Here is a 24,831-nt window from a genome sequence, read left to right on the forward strand (position 1 = left end):
GCAGCAGGCACATACTTCTGCTGAACTGCTCTCGACTGGAGCTGTTAATGTGGAGCTGGAATAAACGTACTGTACATTAAAGAAAATAAAAGGATCCTGCGCAGTGATGTATACAGGTTGTAACCATTTCACTACAGGTACTGTTTTTATAAGAGGGAAACATTTTATTTTTGTTTTTTCTGAACTACTTTTGTACTTTTGCTTATAAAATGAGTTACAACACAGATTGTAATGCACAGCTGAGATGCATAATAAAAGCACATATTTAAAAAAAGAAAAGAAAAAGTGTACGAGTGTTTATTTAAGGCAGAATCACAGATCCAGCATGGTGTTTTTTCAGTACAACTCCACACTTATCTCACTTCAATTTAGCATCTGTTAAAAGACATCTTATCCCTGACAGCGATGACATGATTGCCCCTCTTTCTCAGGCTTGTACCCACAAGCTTTGAATCACATGACGATGAAGAGTCGTACTTCCTACCAACAACAAACACCACAAGAAAGACTGCAGTTCACACATCACCTACAAAAGCTAGAGCATAACTCTACAAAACCAGGTGAAGATCAAGAGGCATGTCATTGGACTGACTGGCTGTAGAGTGTATTAGTACTCAGTGTCTTAATAGTACAGTAATTAATTTCTCTGTATCAAACATCAAAACTTAAGCAGCTTTGGGAAATTAACATTTTTCAAAGAATTTGAATATCAAACAACAAACAAATATCAAAAAGAAAATAGTTTTATTGTTATAAATTATTAGATTCAACTAAATGGATGAAAGTGCACTAGGCAGTGCTGCAGGTAGGGATTTAAAGTCTTGATAAAGAATATTTTAGTCTGAACAGCATCCTCTTTTTCCATCAAGGTTACACAATAATCAAAAAGATTACTGCACAAGTCTTACCATTATTGGAGAATAAACCATTTCTGAATAACATGGCAAATATTAGCCACTTTTGCTCATAATCAGCAAGTGTTTATGTTGTGATGTCTCCGAAAGACGGCGCTCTGATACCTACATTTGTTGCTCGAATAAAGGTGGTGTGGACACTTATACTACATTTAATTTATGTAATGTAAAATCATTTTTTTCACCTCCATCTCTTTAAAAAATAAAAAAAAAAATCATACCCATACATCATACAGAGTGAGGAAATTATTATACGTGAGCCTGATTAGCAGCTGCAGAGCAACTTTTCCTTTGTGTGAGTTGATGCAGATATGACAGGCTCCATGAATGAGATCAGTCATAGGTTTCTCATTGAGCCTCGTCCAAGTACGACACGTTGCTGGCTCTGCCCGTGACGGCTGGGTAAACACAGACGTGAGGGCAGCTCGAAATGCAAGCACACCTGGCTGATGAACGCATCAGCCAGCACAATCAGGAAGTCATATTCAGGAGTGTAATACAAACCTTAGGTGAGATAGTTAAGCACTTTAGAGTGAAAACAAAAAGCATTTATAGTATAACACATGTAAGAAGTGTGAATCTTCCCATTTAATTCTTCCCATTTAAACCACAGATCAGATCAGTTCATACCTCTGCTTTTATTTAGAGTGGATAAATAACAAAACCGAGATAAGTTTTTTTCTTTTTTTTGCCACAAGTCTGATCTCTTTGATAATGAAAAAAAAATACACCACGTCACTACTGTGATGTATATCCAAGTTCAGTTGCTGCACTGGACTTTCCTTTATTATTACATTTCACCAGGCATGGTGAAGACTATACTGTATATAGTATAGGATGTAAATGATATATAGCCTTTGTGTTAGAACTGTTACGTATTTACTTCTAACTTAAAAATAATTAAACAACAGTACAATTTTTTTTTAAAAATAGAGAGAAAAGCGTTTCAAGATCCAAAGATTTAATTTACCCCTGAATGCACATGAACATATCCAACATTGAAAATACCAACATATTTGTTCTTCCTATTAATAAAGTTTATGCGGAGGCAAAATCTATGGAAGCTCGTTTTCGCCACTCAAAAAAAAACTTATTTTAATTTCAATTTTTATTTCATTTTTAAAAATTTAATTAGGTTCCGAAAGTCTGAGTTATCAATGGGAAAAAATTCAGTGGCAGTAATAAGCCTCCATAGAACTGATGTGAGCTGAGGGGAGTAGTTAAAATATTTCAACTTTACCAAAAAGTTCACTTCATGCTACATGACCTCAGATTCTCCTCAGTGCCGATAAGAAATAAAAGACAAACTTGAGGTAATCTCGAGCTGTATAGTTGAACTTTGCTTTGAAACAGAGACAGGAAAAAGGAGAAGGTTTAGATGAACATGAGTAAATGTTTGGGACATTATGTTAAGTTCTAAATTAATGTACTGTAACTTGATTCCTTCTCATCCTGCTGGTTGTTAAGAGTGAATGTTCATGGGTTTCCAGCTATATTCTCTGCAGCTGGTGTGAACACAACATTTCAGACATTAGTGATTAGTCAGTGGTGCAACTACCACAGAAGACCTCTATGTGATATGGTTTGGTTTTGTTAAAACACTTGCTACTGTCATCTTCTGACTGCTGCTTGTATGATTAAGAGGAAAAAATGATCTCCTCCTCTTGAAAAGTAATTTATGAGAAAAAAATTTTTTTTTCAAAAATAAAGGTCACTGAATGACTAAACAGGAGAACCAGTTCAGCTCTTTTAAACTGAAACTACAGTCACTCAATTTGGATTTCCTGTTTCAGGCACCTACATTCACACCACCTCCTTCGAAGCCCTTAACAGGTACCTCATACTTCCTCGCTACGGGCCTAAAGCTGTGCAGACAGCGATGGATGAGGAAACTTTGTGTGTTGAGGACAAATGAGCAATTTCAGTCACTAAAAGATGATTCACTATCAGAGTTGCTGCCGGCAGCGTCTTGGTCCTCTGAGGTCTTCGTTCCTCCGTCGGGCACGGGGGCATCAGGTGTGCTATGGTCAACAGAGAACAAGTCACATATTGTTTGTCAGTTTATCAGAAAACTGGTAATAACCAGAACAGTAATTTAAAAAACACTCACTCAAGCAGATTGGGATCCAAACCCTCCATGACCATTTTATTCCGTATGGCCATCACCGGAACCCCCTGTGGCACATTAAACATCACATTAAGGCACAAAACTAAACCGTTACGCAGGTAACCACAGCAGCAGTAATAATAACTCACCACTTGAACCATTTTCAGGTATCGGGCATAGCGCGGGTCTTTGGCCACCGTCATGACGTTCTCTGCAGCCGCTTCTGCTTTTTGCGTCGCTGAAGCTTCTGGTGTGGTCTGAGCAGGCTGCAACATGACACATGCACAGAAACGAAGGCAGAGTGAAGCGGTTTAGATGACAGTAGATATCCTGACAGGTTTTACATTTTCATAGTTTAAGATATGTTTTTAAATCAGGTGATACAATTTTGGAAGTACCTGGAAACATACACATTTCATCACTTTGTTTAGGGGCGTAGTGCTACCTGTTTATTTCTTTAAGGGACCATGTACTAAATATATTAGTCACATGAAAGCAAAAGATGCTTTGTATTAGATTTAGCTACTAGCTACTACTGTCCATCTGCAGGCCCTGGGCAGTTAAAAACCAGTGAAATCACCAAATAACAGATATGCACATGATGAAATACCAAATAAATATGTGCATAGACACACATATAATAAAAAACAAATAGATTTTGCAAAAACAAAAAGAAAATTATAATGAAATTAATTCTCAAAATCCTTTTTTTATCCAAATCATGAGAGGAGAATCTGTGCAAATCTGCAAATCCTTTGGAAGCAAATTCCAAGCTTTATTTTATCTGTTAGGGAAAGTAGACTGTAAAAAAGTGGTGCCTTGCTCAGGCACGCTACAGTGCCCCCTTGTGGTGGACCCGATCGCTCTGCAAATTTGCTCAGAGCATTTGATAACTTTTTGAATGGTGAATGCTAACTTAACAGCAACTTGCTCAAAGACATTACAATGTACATGCAACACTCCCAGCAACAAGATCATAAAAAATGATTGGTGAATACACTAAACAGCAACGGTCCTATGATGGAGCCCTGTGGGATCTCATAGTACAGGATTTCAGTGATGATATTTAGCTTAAATAAATCTTCCCCTGTAAGACCATCTCCTTTGGCATTCAGTCATTCATCACACCTTTCTCTACTTAAACAGGTCCCTTTTCCCCTTTTCCAGAGATTTGTTGCCCCCCCCCCCCCCCCTCTCATCTATTCTCTTTTGTGGTAGAATAATGCATGAAGTGTTAACTGTAAAAAGTAAGTGTGCAACAATACACAAAATTCACGGTTCGGTTCGATACTTTGGTGTCACGGTTCGATATTTTTTCGATACAAAAAAAAATGTTCATGCCTTTTTAATTTGTCATTTATTAAAATTATAAATATATATTTTAACTCAAAAGTACAGTTTTTAAATTTAATGTTGCTGAAACAACAAAGGGATAAAAAAAAATCTGATTGAGGAATCACTCATCTTTGGAAAGGAGAGTTTATTACAGAGAAATGGCTCTTTCCAAAATAAAAGCTATACTATACGCTTCTTGTTTGTAGCATCCGTGCTTGTTGTTTTTGTCTGCTTCCACTTGTCTTTGCACTAGGATGCTGTTGGAGTAAATGTGCAGTCATATTCGTTGTGTTCCCACTAGTGCTGTCAGCGTTAATCTCGTTGAAATGGCGTTAAAGCCACAACACGGCAAATCTCCGTTAACGAGCTACCACGGATCGCCCCGTGCGTGGGGCTGGACGGCGTCAACACGTTAACGAGCTAACTGCGCTAACACACTAGTTCCCACCAATGTAATTGAGCATTGCGTGGCACAACCGACATACTGTTTTTCCTTTGTCCGTGACGCGCTTACCTTCAGGGTCATACGTCACATGAAAACCAAAATAGTTCCAAACACCACATCTGAATGAGGGTGGGGGAGGTTCAATTTGCCATGTTGCAAAGAGAGCTTAACTTCTGTCTCGCTAGCTTGCCCTGCGCTCAGTGAATCTGCGTTCGACTACTCCGCCTAGGCTGCACTGTCGAGCGCAGATCCACTCAGCGCTCAGCACAGACAGCATCGTCAGAAGGAAAGTTGATAAAATTAATTAAAAAATTTGTATTGTTCGATACATATGCGTACCGAACCGAAAGCACTGTATCGAACGGTTCAATATCGATACGAGTATCGTTGCACCCCTAGTAAAAAGATAAATGTTTTGTCTTTAAATAAAAAAGTTTGACTTTTCCACAACATGTTTCTGCAAATGTTTCACAATAAGAGAAATGAAAGCCTGTAAAAGTTTTCTGTTTGAGGTCCTCTTTGCAAGGGATCTTTCAAATAACATTTATGCTCTTTTCATCATCTCATTTACCCTAAACTATCTTCATGTGGCTCTTTTTTAAAATTGCTCCACTGGTAGATATAAATAATACAAGTGGGAGATTCCTGCTTTGAAGTTCTTTCATTTTCACTTCAGTAACAGAGGTGGAGGTCATCAAAACCACTACAATTTGATTATATTCCCAAAAAGAAAAAACACCAAAGTTTAATTTGTCTTCAACTACTTCAGTTTTTTCTCTTTACTGGCTCTCTTGCATTAAAAGAGCTACTCTGGAAACAACTGAACTTCAGCCAGATAAAGCTCCATGGAAATATTCCCTTTCTTCATCTAGAGGAAGAAAAACAAAAACCACATGTGGTGGGACATCATCCCACTGTAGTCAAAACAGTGGAAATTTTTACTTGAATGTCTGGACAACAAATACAGAAGAGAAAAGCTGCTCTGGCTCCCATCGTGTCAAAGATATATTAGAGGAGCCTCTCTCAATGTGGGATTGTCAAGTTGAAAATGGACTAAACAGGTCAGATATTAAGTTCTAATTAGGTGGTCTTGGGGGTGCTTTGAAACCTTTGTCTGCTCACAGGTTTATTTTTAAAACTGTCAAAAAAAATCCTCGACTTTGCAGTTCAGCGAAGCTGGATGGAGCTATGTTTCCATGTGTACGAGTTTGTGTATCTACCTCTTCTTGAGGCGCTGCTACTGGACCATCGATTTGGCTCTGATTGGGGATGATGGGTCCATTGGCCTGTGCAGTCTGCTGCTGCTTACTGAGTCCTTCGACTGTGACGTCCTCCAGTCCAGGAATGGAAGACAACTACACAGAGCACAATATTGCTCCATAAATATCAAGTAAATTGGCATGAAATTAAGATAATGTTGCACTGCAGCCTGCAGAGGCTTCAGAACTCACCTTGGCCTCCAAAATGCACAGGCTGGTTTCTATCTGCTGTATGCGAAGAGATATGTTTGCAAGTTTCTGGGGGAAGATGTTATACAACAGTTCAGGATTTAAGTGTTACAGACATTTTTTGTTTCATGACGAGAACAGAAGAGAAATAAAGATAAACAAACCTCTTCACACACTGTGGAAAAGCGGTTAAGGAAGCGGACAGTGTGTGCAACAAATTGATTGAGATAGGCAACAATTTTTCTCTGCTGGATCGCAGGAACCTGAAGGAAACACAGGAAAAGGAATTTAAGGTAGAAGGAACATAAGTGTAATATAACAAGGAAATGAAACAACTCCCAGTCCAATCTCCCCTTAAAGCAACTTCTCCTCCCTAGGCTGCACACATCTTCTTTCCCCTGCTCCTTTTAGGTGTCGGCACATCAGATCATTCACCTCCACTTCACCCTGCCCTGAAAATCATCCTCCTTCACTTCATCCATGAACCCCCTCTGTGGTCTTTCCCTTTTGCTCCTACCAGGCAGCTCCACGTTTAACACCCTTTGTCCAATATATCCCTCCTCTGCACATCCAAACCATGTCCGCCTTGTCTCCAGGTCCACCCTGATCACTCCCAATCAAAATCTGAACATTTTCATCTTTTTAACAACTTCTTTAGTAGTGCTGTCTCCAAACGATATATATGCCATTTCATATTTTATTGTTATGTTTTGCTTTCTTTTTATTTTCTCATTTTCTGTCTTTTATAACCTTTTAATCAGTTTTTTGTGAAGTATCTTGCTTTTAAACGTGATGCAAAAATATTTTTATTATTCTTGTGAAAAAAAATAATGAGTAGAACAAGTTTAACATACTGACAGTCATTCACAGGCAACTTCAAATGCTGAATGCAAAATATACCACTTATATTTCACAAGAGCAAAACAGCATTTTAGATTAGCTAATATTGCCCAGAACGGTTAATAAAATAAAAAGCATCCCTTCCCGAAAAACAGTTATTTATACAAAAGACAGACATTTTCACTTCATAGATTTATTTTAAACAAAACTGTTTAAAAAAAGATAAGCGTAAGTATATCTCTTTGCAAAGGTTAAATCTGTTAACCTGGAAGATCAAGTGTAGAAACAACATATATTCACTTCAGAAAAAAAAAATCCCACATTTATCAGGGAAATTGAACTACAAGCGCTTGCGACAGTCATATCTGTTAATGACTTACAAGCTATAGGCTTCTATCACCGATAAACAGCCTTTGTGTTATCTTACTTCTTAAACAAAACATATGTCAAGCAGCTCTGCTTGTGCCTGCTTTCATTTCCTCACCAGCTACTCAAATAGCTATGTTAGCTAACTAGTCAACGCCAACCTTGGTAAGGTCGACTCCAGAGCCCACGATGGGCAGCCCGTCCTCGTCCATGTTGGATGGCTGAAGATTAAAGTGCACTTTCAAATTCAGCAGCAAGAAATTTCACTGCAAAAAAGACCGAAAACAGGTTATTAAAACATTTACATATGTGAAACGGTTCACGTGACTCTGGGTTGCGTGATCACGTCCTGACGTCACCAACTGCGTAGCAGAAGTCTGCCTCGAAGTCGCACTTCAAAAACCCTCGAGCCTGTATTTTTTTTTAACCCTGTATTTTTTCTTGTTCCCCGCTTTACCTAAATTATATGCACTGTCAACCGCCATGTTTGTATTTTTCTGTAAATTGTTTGTGTTAAAATAAAGTTAAGAGGGGGTGGTGGGTTGGGTGTTACTTCAAAGTAAAAGTTGAACTTTTGCTACATTCGGAGCTAATTGTAATTTAGCCATGAAAATATCATTGTTGTATAGAATTTGCATTTATTTAGTTATTTATTTATAGCTTTTTGACAACAAAAAATAAAGAACAGATTATAGGAGGCAAGCAAAACAATGAACTCAAACAATGAGGTCTTCATTATCAGATAATGTTCATGCTTTTTAAATTAAAAAAATCTCAGTTAAAAGAATGCTTGGAGTTATATTGTTGCAAATTTTAATTCTTTAAATCTTGCTTTGTTAGATAGGAGATATTTTTACTTTATTACGGTCTACTGTTTTGTTTTTGTTTTTTTACATGGACATGAATATCGTGGTACTGACTGCCAAGAACAAGGGTGATGTACAGAGCTGTAGTAACTACAGAGGGATAAGGCTGATGTGCCAAACCGTGACGCTATGAGAAGGAATTCTACAAGCTAGGTTAAGAAGAGAGGTGACGATCAGTAAGCAGCAGTATAGCTTCATGCTGGGGAAAGGCATGCAGATGCAATGTTTACTTGTTTACTTACTTTTTAATTTATGTAACATTTGAATTACAAATTTTTTAGGATTTGTAGGATTAGGAAAGTCTGTCCTATCTTGTCTTCCAACTAAAAACAAAACTGTAAGAAATTAATGTCAGCGAGACAAGTCGCCTGTCAGCTTTGATATTTTTATTTTGAAAAGCGGAATCGGAGTATAAGCGTTGAGGAAACGGTGCTTGCGTCCGAACAGCGCATGTTAGCTGCTAACTAAAACAAAACAACTTAACACCTAATTTTCGGCGCCACAAGAGGCACAGTGCACCCATGGAGGTTCTCGACTCTGCAGAGAAAACAAACGGTGGGTACAGTGGCAATCTGAACCAGCTGCGATATAAAGTAAGCTACGTCTATGCCGGTTACACAGTTAGCGGGGGCCGTCTATTTAAAGGAATCGTGATACGCACGATTTAAGCTTTAGCATGAAAAATAAATCAATTATTTTCAGTTTTTTTTATTATTCTGTCAAGTATTATGCTTAATTTATTGTCTAAACCATAGGTGATGATATATTTGAAGAATCACAATTTAAAACTCCTTTTATTAAGGGCGGCCCAGCAATTATTCGGGTTCCCAAGCTTATGGCTGTTTAAATGCAGGGCAAAAAAAAAATACATATGTGTGCACTGCTTTACCTGAGAAAATTATTACCATAGTAATATATGAACAGCACTGAATTAAATGAATAACATATGTATTGTTATAATGTGAGTTCTGGAGTTTAAAGCTGATTGCTGCCCTCTAAAGACCATTTGTTACATTACACCTTTATGTTTTAGATCCAAGCCTGTCTCTCTCATCCCTCCAACTCCTGGTGCCACCTCTGCAGCTTCTGTCTGCCTCCATGTGGCAGCTGGTGAAGCAGAAAGATGTGATGAACTACCAGAAGCTGCAGGAGTTCGTGTTCACAGTGACAGAGGCGATTCCTGGTCTGATCAGCCACAGGCAGAGAGCCCAGCTCATCCTCGGACTCAGAGCGAGGGTGAGGAGGTAGTCTGGCTGACATGCCATCCATGTATGTTTATTTTGCTGCGTTGATTCTGTAAAAACTCAGTTTATTGATATTTCAGTTGATACTGGAGCTTTGCAAAGGCTCGACACGCGGTTCTGTTGATTCTCAAGCAATCCAGAGCCATTTGGACAGACTCCCAGTAACCTCTGAAAACACAGATGTAAGTACGTTAAAGAGAAGCGGATAAAATAAAGTGTGCCCAGTACTTTTTTCAAGATATCACTTCAATTTGTTGCAGTATAGGGATGCAGAGGTGAAAACAACAGAGTCTACTTTTGTCGCTCTGGTTCAAAGTCTGCTGAAAGATCCAATTGAGAGGGCATATTTTTTTCAGGTAGGACATATTTTAGTATTTCATATCTTTGCTTGAAAATGCTCAGAATAAAAATAACATCTTATTATCTTACAGGAAGTGTTTCCAGTGGAATACGGTCCACAGTATGACTCAGCACTAAATATGTTATTATGGAATCTGCTCTCCAAGCTGGAAAAGTTGCTTCCAGTACCAGACCTAAAGCAGGTATTCAGTCAGATAACATAATTGTTTCAGGTGATTTTCAGCGGGTTATATTAACATTGTGCTGTGATTACAGACTGTAGCCTGGCTGGACTCAGCTCCTTCTGTTTTGGGGGAATGCATTCAGTTGTCAACTGAAGATCTGAGCTTTATCTACCAGCACTACAAAAGTTCAGGACTACTGAAAATGGCATGTAAGTAAAATGGCCTGTATTTGTATAGCGCTTTACTTTAAGTAGAGCTGCAGCAGTTTTCACAATCAACAAAACTATGAAGCAAGATGTTGCATCATCACAGCTGGGTTAAAAAGTCAGATTTAAAGTTGCATAATTAGTTCTCACTTCTTAATATTTCAAGATCAGTGGATAAATTCATAGCAACAGGTTTGTAGTGTATAGTAATGCACTTTATCAGAACTTTCTGAGATATAATGCTTATCTTAACAGGCCCTGTTTAAAGACCTATTAGTGTCATATTACCTAATGAGGTCTTTGCCCTCTCTCTGCGGGCTTACTTATGGTTCTTAGAGTTTTTAGAGGTAGAACAGGAGGTAGAGTCTTCGGCTATCAGGCCCCTCTTCTGTGGAACCAGCTCCCAGTTTGGATTCTGAAGACAGACACCCTCTCTACCTTTAAGATTAGGCCTAAAACTTTACTTTTTGATAAAACTTATAGTTAGAGCTGGATCAGGTGACTCTGAATCCTCCCTTAGGCCTTGATTTTACTCTGTTATGGAGAGGAACAGCTAAAGCACCAACAGCCGAGCACTCATTCCTGTTTTACTTGTTAAAAGCCCACTTAAAGTCCACCTGGTATGCATGTATAGTTGGTGCATTTCAATATGTGAGGATCACATCTCCATGTAACCCTCACAATCACCATCTGATGACCAGATTATGTCAAATAGACCCTAGTGGACTCATTGTGATGCAATAGGCTTAGACTACTGGTTTGCTTTCCTTAACTCAACTGTGACAGCACTGACAGCACCTCCCTCAGCCTATTTCTGCGTGAGGTTTCATTCTGTTAAATACTTTTTTTTGTCCTCATAGGTGGTTGCGTGATTGTCAGTTTCTTTCTAAAATTGGAGGGTCTTTCCATCACGATATAAAGCACCTTGAGGCGACTGAATTGGCGCTATATGAATAAAATTGAATTGAATTATCTAAAGTCTAAACACCCACCAAATCTCCAGCAAACCATTTGGGGTTAGGTGATGTTTCACTCACATGCTAAACAAATAAATTTCCAGAAACTAGAAGTTGTTATTTTTCAAATGAAGTCTCCTTCATACATTTTGGCCTTGCAGTTATTCATTGATGGGATTTTCCATTTGGTTTTTCTAAACGGGGAAAATTCCACGAAGAGAGGTGAATATTAACTCAACCTTAGCTCAAAGTGGGATAGGGGTGACCTGATGGCTGTTAAGTGACAAAGCTATTTTAGTGACATTTCCTAATGTAATAAATTATATTTTTAATCTTTTTTATGCCAAAAGAAATTAAAAAACACAAGTTGTATAAACAAAACTAAATGTATTTAATCCTCTTCTTGTTTGCCATGTTTGAGTGAATTGTGTATTACAGTATGTTAACATAATTTTGACACCAAAATATAGAGGTGCTCGTGACTTCCTAATGCTTTTATCAGCAAACTTTAAATGACAATTTCTGAGAATATATCTAAGTGTCCTCTCAGGTTCAATGTTTTGAAGAGAAGGTTTGAGAGAAAAGGTTGAATTGGCTTGGAAATACAATCAAATACATCATATTACTTTGCATATAAATGAACTCAGTCATTCCATATTCTATTGTATATATTTATGTTTTAGACTGATTCCACAAAATGATAGTGTAACCAGGCTTTAACCTACTTTGATTCCCACATATTTGTAACACGTCAACTAAATGTTTAATAACAGATACAATAGATGTCGTGTTCATCGCACCTAAATACATTTGTTTGTATTATATACGTGTGTGTGTGTGTGTGTACTATTATTAGTATACACTTTATACTCTTACTTCCTAGTACCTGAGTCTGTTTTGATTGGCACTATATAAATAAAATGAATTGAGAGATTTTGTTCACATATGTCTCTCTCTGCAGTAGCTGATGAGTCTCTTTTTTGCAGACGGTCCTTCTTCCACTGCTGGTAACTCCATCATGTCTGCATTATCAATCCCTCCCTCACAAAAGACAAACGTATCAGTTGGACTGGACGCCATCCATAACTACGCTAACGTATTGAACCCAGTCACTTTAGTGGGAACCGACCAGTACAGCGTGGTCACCGTTTACACTGAAGTGGAAGTCGGAGCAGCTGAGGTGGATGAGCAAATGATGGAGTCGGCTGCAGTTCAAGTTCAGACAGATTTCTATGAAGAGGAGATAGTGGCTGTAAGTGCTGATAGCGCTGGCGACGAAGAGGCTCCTGCTGTGAGGGCTGAAGAAACGAGTGAGACTGTGGATGTAGCGAAAGCTTTGGAGACGTTGACGAGAACCTTTGCATTAAGGGGGCAAGACGTACTTACAGAAAAGAACAACCAGTCATCCATAAATGACGATCTTGAACCAGGAAAGGGAACAGATGAAGGAAAAAGCCATGAAGGGCTTGAAATAAGTGACCAAGTGACTAAAGGGAAACGGGAAGTCATTGCAGAAGAAGTGACAGATGAGTTCCAGCTTGGAGGCATAGAGAGAAATATATGCGCAGACCTGAAAGATAATTCATTTTCTGCTCAAGAAATGGCAGAAATCCAGACCGAAATGTCGGAAGCACAGGAGTCTGACACGTCAGGAAACATGCGCAGATCCACACGTCTGCAACTAAAGACTTCGCCGAGTTGCAACGAGACGTGTAAAATAAAAAGGACAACAAGAGAAAATCCTGAAGAACCAAAAATGTACAAAAACATTATTTTCATTCCAAATATCTTTAGCAGAAATGTACACCTTATTAGAATAACAAAAAAAAATCTGATTAATTTGGTTATGTTGATCTTGGGTATAGCTATTATAATCTAAAGATGCACTTTTTAATTCATGCTCATCCATTTAAGTATGGTTAAAATATTCCTGGTCACGGTTAAAATAATATAAGAAAATAGGTCATTACTGTCATGTCTGGTTGGTAAATGTGAAGCCACACCCAGCATCCTTAAACGCTTGCTCTGGATCGGTGCAAATGTTAAAAAATAAATAAATCTGCCCGTCAGCACTGCTAAAACCTCACTAATTAACATGTTATAGGCTGGACGATTCCCTGGTTTTAACGTCTTTGTGCTCACTGGAGCATATTTAGTACACAGATATGAGCAGCTTCTCATCTGCAGATCAAGTTTGCATGCAGTCATTGTGGACATGAATATCGGGGTAATTTTGAGCTTTTAATGATTTCCTTGATTTGTTCTTTTTCCAAGGTGAAATGATTGTACAGCATACATATTTAATTACTTTAAAAAGCAAGAATTTGTTGTACTTGTGCACCCAATTCTTTAAAAGCTCGAAATTACCATGATATTAATCCCTATGATGAGTGCATATAAACTGCTGTATCCCAGGACAAGATGACAGACTTTGAAAGGATTTTTATGTGCTTTATGTACTTTAGCATTCTGATTAAACATTTATGGTTTCCTGTTACACTTTCTTCTACTTGTTCATATCACAAAAATGTGAGAAGTCTGAGAGATTTTCCTTTAAATATTGTGACACAGTGTTTTGATTTCTCCAGGAGCACTGCTGATGGATCAGCTGCCCCTTCTGTGATAGCCATCAAAGGATCTGACAAAGGTGATGTGATGTCAAGAAGAAAACAATGTTGAACTTCTTAAATAAATCCACTCATGTATCTGTTCCTTTATTTTAATGCAGGAGATTCACACGAGATGACGTCTATCATCTTCACCTGCTCGCAGTGTCCTTTCCATAACTCGGATGAAAACAGTCCTCCACACTTCCACATGCAGAGCGTTCGCAAAGAAGCATACAGGACTCTCTCAGGAGTTAAATTTACACCATCCCCCTCCAGCACAGATGAAATATTTACATCTATTAAACTTTTTCCCAGAGGAAACTCGGAGGAGAGAAAAGCAGAGCAGCCAGAGCAAAGCAGAGAGAGTGTTTCTCAGTTGCACGGCCGTCAGAGATCACTCACATGCGAAACATGCGGTAAGACGTTCACCCGGACATCGGATGTCAGGAGACACCAGCTCACTCACACGGGAGAGAGACCGTTTCACTGCTCGCAGTGTGACCGAACCTTCCAGCACTCGTGGGATCTGGCGAAGCACGAGAGCAAACATCACGGCGTAGCCATCTCCTTCACCTGCCAGGTATGCAGGAGCTCCTTCGCTAACCTGAGGGCGTTGACTGTCCACCATAAAAAGTCTCACTCGCAGGAGAGCCAGCTGCCTCAAATGTGCTCCATCTGCAGTCAGAGTTTCCCGACTCCGTCTGAGCTGCTGGAGCACAGGAAGTCCCACGTCACCGCTAAACGCTACATCTGCCAGCAGTGCGGCGAAGGCTTCGACACCCTACTCGCACGCTCTCAACACAGGCAGATGCATCAGGTGAAGCGTCAGTTTAAATGTCCACATTGTGAGAAGACGTACACTCGGAGGTCTGACGTTAAGAGACATCTGTCCACCCATACTGGGGAGCGACCCTACCAGTGCAACCAGTGCAGCAAACGATTCTCGCTGCGCTTCATGCTCATCAAACACCTCCGTGTTCACACGGGTGAGCGCCCTTTCCAGTGCTCCCACTGCCCAAAGAGGTTCACCTTGGTGTCTGTGCTGGCCAGACATGAGAGGATGCACACCGGGGAGAAACCCTTCCTCTGTTCTCAGTGCGGGAAAGGCTTTTTGTCACAGGGCGAGCTCTCAAAACATCACAGGTCACACGTGGACGACAGGCCGTACTCCTGCCCTCAGTGCGGGAAGCGCTTTAAGAGCAAGAAAACACAGCAAGAGCACATCGTCTCACACACTGGGGCCCGCCCCTACCCCTGCACTTACTGCGGGAAGGGCTTCACCAAACCCTACGCCCTCACCAGACACAACCTGATCCACACAGGAGAGCGGCCATTCCCCTGTGGACACTGTGAGAAGTCCTTCCTCACCCTCAGTGAGGCTCAGTTGCATCAGAGAATCCACACGGGGGAACGCCCGTATCCCTGCGACACATGCGAGCTGAAGTTCAAGAGCTCGTCCGAGCTGGCACGACACAAACGCAGCCATTCTGGCTTAAAGCGGGTGAAGCCGCGCTGTGAGCGGTGCATGATGACGTTCGCATCTAAGGCCAAACTGAAAAAACACATGGAGACACATAGAGACGAAGGAGACACAGTGCAGTCTGTAGAGACCAAGGAATGAAACTTGTAACAGAAACTCCCAGAGGTTAAATAAGTAGGGTGGGGAAGGAATATTTTGTTTAGATGTTTAGATTTATATAATTGGAGAAAATATATTTTATGCAGATCAGGAGCGAAACAACAGGCCCTCAGCTTGTCAGCAAAATCGATTTTTTCTTTTAAAAAAATAAATTTTTATATTGGCAGTTTTACTCTTTTCACTTCACAACAAGGAAATCATATTCAAAATACTTTCAAACGGAAGATGAACAAAAACTGCTCCTGTAGTGGACTTTTTCACTGCATGTACTGCCTTTTTCCTTCTTTGTGTTGCCATTGTACTATTGCCCACCTGAAACCAAAGATACTACCAGCAGGTAGTAAAGAAAGGAAAAACATGATTTTCTAGACTTCTTGGAGAACTGTTGTCATCAAACATTAAAATGAGCATCATGCAATAAATCATCCTTTTATGATGTATGTAATGTTTCTTTTTTTGCTGAGAAAGTGTTGTATGTTGGATTGTATTCAACTTTAAGGCCAAACCAAGCAACCTCAAAGGGTTACATAGTTCAGTGTTGTGATGAGTAACAATGACAGGAAATCAGAGGTTGATATCTCGGCGGCTACTGAATGCATTATTGTGAAATGTGGTCAGACATGCACATCCTCCCCTCAGGACTATTTATAATACCTGTACAGAAACAGGTTTTCTGTCACCGCCATTGCCTTACATCTGTAGTGATAATTCTGCTCATTAGTAAGTCTTAGCGCTTTGTTGCGGTAAGTTTCTTCCATTTAGGCCTTAATAATTTGAGACGATAAAAGACCTGAACATACACAACATGCAAAATGCATGGACGGATTATGAAAGTTTAGGGCCTCTGGGCACATGTATCTTCCTCACTCATCCCACAGAGAAGCTGAAAACCACGCAGAGTTTTGGTAGTTTTGTCTCACCAAATAGACAGTTTGCTGATGTTCTACAACATTTTGTCTCATTACAGTCATGTTTTATCCTATGTTGGATCTTTGTGTATCATTTGATTGTTTTTTTTAATCTCTTTATCTTTCTGTGTCTCGGTTTTTGTTTCATATCTCATTTTGCACCACTGATCATAAATGCACCCTCTCCAACTTTTCATTGCTCTTTGAGGTCCTTTATGTTCTGTTTGTCTCTTCTTCTTTCTTTTTTTTTGTTTGATTTTGTGTCTCTGATTCAGTTTTGTCCGATCACCATCTCGTTTTGTGACATACACGAGGGGCCCATTTAGGACCTGCAAGCAAGCCTTAATTTGTTTAAATGTGGAACTCTTGCGAAAACGTGCTTGGTGACATTTGGTGCTGTTGAGGTGACCTTGAAAAATGATTCTGCATGTCAGGTGATGTGTCTTCTTTATTTGTGTCGGCAGTTCACATAAAAACCAAATGACTCATTGATCTGATGGTTATGGTGTTATAAAGATGATAAACATAACCTAATTTCCTTCACACAGCTCCAGCTGTCTGTGGTAAAAAGCAGTCTGTCCCCTTCATTTTCTGATAGAGTTCCTCATACACTAACTGAGAACTAATGGTGTTCGGTGTCTATTTTAAAACATTGGAAAATTTTCCATAACTTCATGTAAATTTTCTGCTATGGTACAAGGCTGTTGTGAAGTTTGTGAGGATGCTCTCTGCATCGATGCAGTCCAGAAGAACTCTTAAGAACACAATCTCAGACTGTGAACCGCCTCCATACATGTAGCCTCTTTGTTCTTGTGGGTGTCATGGGTGGGTTGCCACAAATTAAGTGTGGCAAAAGCCTGATCTCTCCCATAAATCTGATTTGCCCTCCTGTGCACCAAGAAAAATATATGCTGTCATATCAATGCAACAGTGGATAATGAAATTTCCTTGGTCCCTGTTTTTGAGCTTCTTGAATATTTGTGGGTTTCTGGTTTAGTATTTTTGATGTTGTGGTCTCTATATTGTGTATTATTATGTCTTCTGGTTATAGTGTTATATTTATTTTCCTGGGCTTATGATGAATCCTGTTTTCTGTGCCGTTAGTTTTCTGATTGCTTAGTTGATTGATTGGTTAATTCCCTTTTGGTATTCCTCTTCTATTTTTTTTAGTCTCGTCTCTTTCTGTTTTAACTTCTGTCTTTGTGTCAAGTTTCCATATGTTAGTGCTGGTCTCAGTATTAGTGTCTTCCTGTTATATTTTGATAGGCCTATGTGCACCGTGTTCCATTTTGCTTTCCCTGTCTCTTTAGTCTGTAATTATTGTAAGCTTTATAACTTCCTGTTTCCTCATTACCCTCGGTGTATATATTGTCTCAGACTTCCCTCGCTCTTTGTTGTGTTCTCCCTCTAGCTGTGTGCTGTTTGTTCTGTGTGGGTAATATAAAGTTTTTATTGATTTTGACCTTGACCTTTGACCAATTTTCCCAAAATTAAATCAGTGTTGTATCTACCGTCACATAAAATTTGACAATGATATCTTGAAAACTGTTGATGTTCGAAAAAGCATGTTCAAAAGGAGAACTGTATATTATTACATTATAATATATTGCTATATTAGTACCATTTATCTCTGTTGAGATGTTGTTGTACCTAATTTATTTATTTATTTATTTTTAATTATACTGTTTTTTGTTCTTGATTCTTTTCTTCTTTTTTTCTCTCTCTCTTTTCCCACCAAAAAAAACAGAAGAATTGGTAAGCAGAGCCGCGTCTTGATGCATGCTCAATCATCCAGGTAAGTAAATCCCAAAAGGTTCGTTCTATACATCTGGATGTAGCGTTTTCAGTGGGAGAATCTTCTTCAGTCTCAGCTGACTGCAGGTTTCCCCAATCTTAGAAACAGGACATTTGCACAACAACTGAACCTAGTCTACTCAATGAACAATGGTCTGTGAGGTCAGTTCCTTTATCATTAATATGCAAATTGCCATGACCATTGATTAAGCAGATTCACATTATAAGGTCAAAAAATGATCATAATTAACTTTGATCAAGTGATTCTAAATAAAGTAAATTTAGAAATTGTTTATATAACACTCTAAGTGACTGACCTGGAACTTTCTTACTTGTATGTGGTGTTGTCGTCCTTTAGTAATGGCATATATGATGCTTACTTTGTGGTCCAGACCATCCAAAAAGCTTCACTAGTGGTGAGTGAAATTCTAGCACTACTTAGCAGATGCTGTCTGTGTATCTGTGCTTTGTACCGCTAAAGTTAAAGATTGCTAGCATTAGCGCATATTATAGCACTCCACTCTTTCATCCTAATATGGTCACTTCATGGTTCAAAAACACAACAAAGTGATAGCTAAAATGCTAACACTAAAGAGTCGAAATATGTAAAAGCAATGAGTGACATCTGCAGCTGAGCATTAGAGCCGAATTAAGAAAAAAAATCTTAGTGTTCATTTTGAGAATACGGTTGAAAGTTTTTTGAGAAAAAAGTCCAAATGTGGAGATTTAACCTGATGTTCTAAGTCAAACAACTGCCATGGTTGCTATACGCTCTACAAAATGCCTCATGTAGATGAATTTGTGAAACAACTTGATTAGCCAGCTTAGCTAATGTTAGCAATGTACATTTTCTAATCTTCAGGTTTCTGTTGCCATACCTCCCCTGTGTTCCGCTCTTCATGTTTAGACACTCATGTCTTCATGTTTTATCTCGTTTGGTCCTACTTTTCTCTCGTCTGTTTTGTTCTTATATCTGCCCCAGTGTCAAGCGTGTCTTCTTCTCAGTGTGTTTTCTGTTTTATCGTGCTAGTCTCTTGCCCTGTGTTCAGTGTGTTCAATTTTGCTTCCCTCATCTCGTTATGTCTATTAATTCCAGCTTTGTTCCCCTGTGTTTCCACTTCCCTATATCACCCTGATGTGAATATAAGATAAGATAACTTTTATTAGTCCCACATGTGGGAAATTTGTTATATAGTGTCAGTTTTCCTTTGTCCTTTAGTGCATTTTTTGCCTGTCTGGCTCCTTCTATGTTCCAGGTTTTAGGTTTTTCTATGTTCTTTATGTACCACACCCTTAGTGTTTAATTTCACCCAGTTGAAGTTAGTTACTCTAGTCTCAGCTTACCTTTTGTTAAGATTCAGTTTCAGCCTCTTTATCTGCATTTGGGACTCAAATTTTGGGTCCTCATCCTTACTCCACATGATTTGCGCACCCAGACCGTGACAAGACTTTCTTTCTAATTTCATTATTTCCACTTTATTCTTAAAATAGAATTTCAAGTTTTGACTTGAAAATGAACACTAATACTTGTTTTGTTTTGTTTTTTAATCAGTGTGGCCTAGCCCCTCTTTAATTTGGTCTGTGGATAATTCCCAAACAAAGGTATCTGTAAAAGCGTAAACATGTCATGGTCCTGAGTCTGCCGACTCAGTGTTTTGTGTTTCTTTATGCTTTTGTTTATCCTGAGTATGTATTCTGTTATGATTTGCCAGTTGTTAGGTTACTGTTCTGTGCTTACCCTGGTCCCACTTCTGTGTTCTGTCTGTCTATGGCAGGGGTGGGCAATCTCAGTCCACGAGGGCCGGTGTCCCTGCAGGTTTTAGATGTGTCCTCGAACCAACACAGCTGATTTAAATGGCTAAATTAGCTCCTCAACATGTCCTGAAGTTCCCCAGAGGCCTGGTAACGAACTAATCATGTGATTCAGGTGTGTTGACCCAAGGTGAGATCTAAAACCTGCAGGGACACCGGCCCTTGTGGACTGAGATTGCACACCCCTGGTCTATGGTGTCACACTGTCTGTTTGTGAATCTGTCTGTTTAGTTAGTTCAGTGTCATGTCTGGTTCTCTGTGTCTGAGTTTCCTGTTTTATTCTGAAAGTCCCTGTCTCGTGTGAGTGTGTTCAGTTTACGTTTCCCCTGTCCCGTCAGCTCTGACTTCTTCCAGGTGTGTTGCCCTCCTGTCTCTCATCCCCTGATTACTGCTGTGTGTATTTAAGCCCTGTGTGTTCTCCTGCCTGTTGCCGGTTCGTCTGTGTTCCACGTTGTCCTGTCCCTTGTCTGCGGCTCTTTGCCTCGCTCCCCGTTTCTTATGTTCTCAGGTTTGTTATTTCGTTTTTCCAGTTTAGGTTTCTTTAGTTCCCTGTCATCCCTCACTGCCTATTTGCCACTACACCACCCTGTAAATAAACATCACTCGAATCATGAGTCATCACCTGCATTTTGGGTCCTCCTTTCCTCCAACACCACACAGCTCGCCTCGGCAGCCGTGGCAAAACATGTGTCACATTCCTGCGCTCACCACAGATCCCAGGAGATCTGAGATTGGCTGTGTTATGTTTCTCTCTGCGTGCAGATGGCCACTTGGCGTGATGGTCGAAAACATGAAAAGATTAATATTTTATAAGAAGTAAGTGGTGTGTAGATTTTTGGCCATTTTTAACATCCTATAAATTACAAAATGTTTGAAGTCACCAGTCAGTCTCACTTTATCCCAGTCCCACTAAAATTTCATAAAAGTAGAACGACATTCAACGATATTCAAATCTTTTTTTTTTCTTTTTGGATGTAGTCCACAGCTTTTGTAATTTTTTATACTTTGGTAAAAGTATTTCAAACACCAAAACAATTTCTCTAAGATTTAAAGAATTAAAAAAAAAAAAAAAAAAAAAATCAGCATTAGGGAAACATTATCTCTGCAAAGATTTCTAGGACAATTCAGAGGCTCATTACTAAAAAGGCCAAGGCTCTTCCAGAAATTTTGATTTAAAAAAATAAGCCTGTATTATGTAAAAGCACCCTCAACAGGGAAGTTTGAAATGATGTGTAAAAATAAAAAAAAAACAAAAGAAGAAAAAGCAAAACTGGCTTAGATCCCAAACTGCCACAAAATGAGATCAGTCTTCTCCTGCCACTTTTTCTGGGTATTCCCTCGCTGTCATCATGTCAGTATTATGGTTATCCTTATAAAAAGAGGAAGTTGAATGTGGTTAATTAACCGAGATGTTTTCATTAGCTCTGACTAGGCAGGTAGGTGATTGGTGGAGAGGGCATGCCAAGCAGGAGTCACCAGAATAAAAATGTCCCTGTCATATTAATGGGAGACTAACTGAAGCAGAATAATAGTGGGTGAGGTAGTGGGTTTCTATTTTTAACTTGCCTTTTACTCACTTTATATTTTCGTTTGTTTTTTCTACTGAACATCATTAAAATACATAAGTATCAGTGTTTTTGTGCTACAATAATAATACCAGTGCAGTCCTGATGAAGCAGAATAGACTTGTTTGTATTTTTAAAAACAATATGTAGTATCTAAGGGTCTTTTAAGCTTTTAAAAATAACCTTTTACTGCACTTATCCTGGAATCATTTATTCTACAAATGGAAAACTGTAAAAGTCAAAGGGATGGCTCCTCCACACCGAGAGAGGGTGTGCATTGGTTGATTCTCGGTCATTTCCCCCTGCAATCACCTCTTCTCTTGATCAGGTCAGCGGCGAGCAGGCAGATGTCGGGATGTGACTGTCAGCGGAGGACTTTGGAGGACTGGTGACCAAGCAGGTGGAAAAAACCTTCAGAATAAACAGATAAATAAGGTGGAAACAAGGCAGCTGCGGATGCAGATAACGACTCAACGCGCACCCATCAGTGTGATTTACAGTCCAGTTGGCAATGGTTTTGCTGGTGGCGGATTAATAAACAGTCATAAAGCTTTGGGAGAACGGCTGTGTGTGTTGCAGGAGGACGAGGGTGAAGGCACTGATAGGAGAAAAAGGAGGCGAGAGGGAGAGTGTAACGGAGAGAGAAGTGAGTAGATAAAGCCAGGATTATGAGTGCACTGCCTTACGACTCGCTGTCGGCTCGGCCGAGTCCCAGCAGACAAGCTTTGGACTGGGAGCATGAGCAGCTAGCTGTGCGACGACTGTCTTCACGGAGTCTTGACTTGCTGACTCCGCCTCCTCTTCCTCGTCGACCCTCTGCCATCCCTTGCTACCTGCTGCCTCCATACCAAGGTCAAGAGGAGCAGCTCAGCCTGCAGCAGCAGCAACAGCAGCGTCTCTCCTTGTCCGTGTGCTCAGAAGCCTCCCTGGCGCCCCCTGCTCCTCCACCTGTGGGTGCTGGCCCACCCTGCTGCCATTCCGTGGGAGTCATGCACCTCTTGCGTCTGGGTCTCCTAGCCTTCAGCTGCCTCTTCTGGGCAGCTGGACTGGCTATCTTCACACTGGGCGTGTGGGCTCAAATTTCCCTGGCAGACTACATGATGCTCTCCGCCAACCGCTACCCCAATGCCCCGCTCATCCTTCTGTCCACAGGTGCGGCCATCACAGCATGGGGCTTCCTGGGTTGCCTGGGGGTGGCTGCAAACCTGCCTTGCGTGCTAAGGGCTTACGGCTTCTTTCAGCTTGCTGCACTTGTAGCCGGTTTGGCAGCAGGACTCTCGGGCCTCTTCTACCGTGAAGAAATTGCCGGTGGATTTCGCAGCGGTTTACAGCGAGCAGTGGCGGGCTACACAGAGGATGAAGGCCGTGCTGATGCTCTAGACAGCCTTCAGAGGGCTCTGAAGTGTTGTGGAGCTGACGGTTGGCGCGACTGGCTTGTGTCTGACTGGGCTATCCAGCATATGAACTTCCTGCCCATTGAGAACGGCACCTCGGTGTCCTTGCCCGACAGCTGCTGCGTGAGGCGAAAGGGTTGCAAGAATCGGCCTCTTCTGGCAGATGACGGTGACGGTGTGGCTGCCGCGGGGATCCATCCGCATGGCTGCTTCCGCAAAGTCTTCAGCTTGGTCAATGACAATGTCTTCCATATTGCTGCTACTGTGCTGGGGTTAGCCTTCACACAGATTGGAGGCATTGCCCTGGCTTGTCTGTTAGCCAATAAACTGGCACCGAGACAGCATGGACGTGTAGTAGCACATTAATACTTAATTAATAAGGCTAGCTGGTGGATTGGCCATTTGGGTTTAATAGAGTTGGGAAGTTTGAAAACCCCCAGGAATTTGTAGGACTTATATAACACTAAAAGTTACTCAAACATATGACACGTGATTCTTTGACAAAACAGTCAAAGGTCCAAACTTGTGTTCAGAAATCCAGCACATTGCTTAAATTCCTTCACTGTCCTTCTTTACAGCTAGATGAGGGAAGCTACAGATAGATGCCAGGGAAGTCAATATGCTCTTTTTCCTCTTTGCATTGCAAAATCGGGCATTTTCCTGAAAAATTTAATACCTTGGGGCTGAGCACTCTATAGATTACCAAACTGATCATTGTGTAGTTAATATTTACTTTAAAATGAAGTATTACAGGAAAAAATGCATATTGCAACTTTAATGATGTTCTTATATTATCCTTCAGCGATTTCAGTCAAGTTACTACTTTTGTGCGTCACTTTTGCCTTTGCAGCTGTATTACACTCACTGGCCTCAGCATGAATAATGGAGGTTGTCTTCTCATGTAATGTTTTTTGTGCTACATGCAACAGCGTAGGAACAACTGGGTTTGCGTAACAGACTTCAGATCTCACCCGGTGGCAGTACAGTGAGACATTTTCTCCTTTTTGCTGTATGAATTAATTAAGAAATATTTAAATGATGGCATGAAATAATATACCTCTCTGTGTTACATACTTGATCCTTGGACCTTTTCACCTCTGGCACACCTCAGTCCTAAATGCACAGGAATGTTCACCAGCTGTTTTCCACTTTGATCGTTTAGTCTGGCTGTGCTCACAGATGTTTGTATCTACTTCATTTAGTTTTCCCATCTCAGAGATCACTCTGTGCTGGTTTTGGTGCTTTAAAAAGAGATTAATATTACTGTCTGGTATTTTGTGTTGTTTTTACACCCAGTAGTGCGTACTAATTTCCACTGTGTCGAGAGCTTTGGTTAGAGAGTTTATTCAATTATGACTGCTTTCGATCAGTTTCTTCCAGATGTCACTGTGTTGTTCCAAAGCACATCATTGAAAGGTATGACTAGAAACACGCACTACTGGCATGAAACAACAAGCAACAGCAAAAAGTTGGGTTATATAAACATTTGTCTTGCTCTTCTTCTTAGATTTTTAGCTTAGCATTATACTTGTGAGACATATGCAACCTTATAAAGAAAGTATTTCAATAAGATGAATGTGAATGTGTTTTATTGTACATGTTTTAGTATTACTATGCACTGAAATTATATGAAACCCTTTCAGCCTTCTCATTATGGTGCATCTCCAAATTTCTTCCTTTTTATTGTTCTTATTAATGTAATATATGATAAACGTTCCCTATTTAATAATGCATAACTGGTATATGATTACCAGCTCTGCAAGCAAGCATGACCTACACTGTAAACTATTTATGTAAACAATAAACAAAGAAAACACTTGCCTAAATATGTGATATAATGTTGATTGCCACAGTCTTCT

General features: G+C 40.0%; 3 protein-coding genes across 3 annotated transcripts; 2 read left to right on the forward strand and 1 right to left on the reverse strand.

Moving 5' to 3' along the window:
• Positions 1-804: 804 nt before the first annotated feature.
• Positions 805-7,801, reverse strand: washc3 (WASH complex subunit 3). Its single transcript, XM_085375616.1, has 7 exons — positions 7,617-7,801; positions 6,414-6,512; positions 6,253-6,318; positions 6,022-6,156; positions 3,171-3,287; positions 3,025-3,089; positions 805-2,935 (listed from the first exon to the last, which is right to left on the reverse strand). Exons 1-7 carry the CDS (start codon positions 7,665-7,667, stop codon positions 2,836-2,838), a joined length of 633 nt encoding a protein of 210 aa, XP_085231742.1. The 5' UTR covers positions 7,668-7,801; the 3' UTR covers positions 805-2,835.
• A 1,030-nt stretch (positions 7,802-8,831) lies between these two features.
• LOC146615129 (uncharacterized) lies at positions 8,832-15,481 on the forward strand. Its single transcript, XM_085376179.1, has 9 exons — positions 8,832-8,876; positions 9,355-9,557; positions 9,646-9,747; positions 9,826-9,921; positions 9,997-10,107; positions 10,181-10,298; positions 12,238-13,009; positions 13,840-13,898; positions 13,980-15,481. Exons 1-9 carry the CDS (start codon positions 8,843-8,845, stop codon positions 15,479-15,481), a joined length of 2,997 nt encoding a protein of 998 aa, XP_085232305.1. The 5' UTR covers positions 8,832-8,842.
• Positions 15,482-22,222: 6,741 nt separating this feature from the next.
• LOC146615130 (tetraspanin-7-like) lies at positions 22,223-23,338 on the forward strand. The gene has a single exon (XM_085376886.1). It carries the CDS (start codon positions 22,247-22,249, stop codon positions 23,336-23,338), a length of 1,092 nt encoding a protein of 363 aa, XP_085233012.1. The 5' UTR covers positions 22,223-22,246.
• The last annotated feature ends 1,493 nt before the right edge of the window (positions 23,339-24,831 follow it).

Source organism: Diplotaxodon limnothrissa, linkage group LG17 (assembly GCF_057381915.1).
Source record: "Diplotaxodon limnothrissa isolate DT_005_m linkage group LG17, D_limnothrissa_male_GT1.1, whole genome shotgun sequence".
Lineage (NCBI taxonomy): Eukaryota > Metazoa > Chordata > Actinopteri > Cichliformes > Cichlidae > Diplotaxodon > Diplotaxodon limnothrissa.

Bases quoted from the DNA above. Each gene is read 5' to 3' on its own strand.
- LOC146615129 (XM_085376179.1), top strand. From the start codon at position 8,843: ATGGAGGTTCTCGACTCTGCAGAGAAAACAAACG. The intron at 13,010-13,839 runs GTACAAAAACAT...TGATTTCTCCAG, and splicing joins AATCCTGAAGAACCAAAAAT to GAGCACTGCTGATGGATCAG. The intron at 13,899-13,979 runs GTGATGTGATGT...ATTTTAATGCAG, and splicing joins CATCAAAGGATCTGACAAAG to GAGATTCACACGAGATGACG.
- washc3 (XM_085375616.1), bottom strand. From the start codon at position 7,667: ATGGACGAGGACGGGCTGCCCATCGTGGGCTCTGGAGTCGACCTTACC. The intron at 6,319-6,413 runs GTTTGTTTATCT...ATCTTCCCCCAG, and splicing joins TTTCCACAGTGTGTGAAGAG to AAACTTGCAAACATATCTCT. The intron at 3,288-6,021 runs GTAGATACACAA...GTCATGTTGCAG, and splicing joins TAGCAGCGCCTCAAGAAGAG to CCTGCTCAGACCACACCAGA.
- LOC146615130 (XM_085376886.1), top strand. From the start codon at position 22,247: ATGAGTGCACTGCCTTACGACTCGCTGTCGGCTCGGCCGAGTCCCAGC.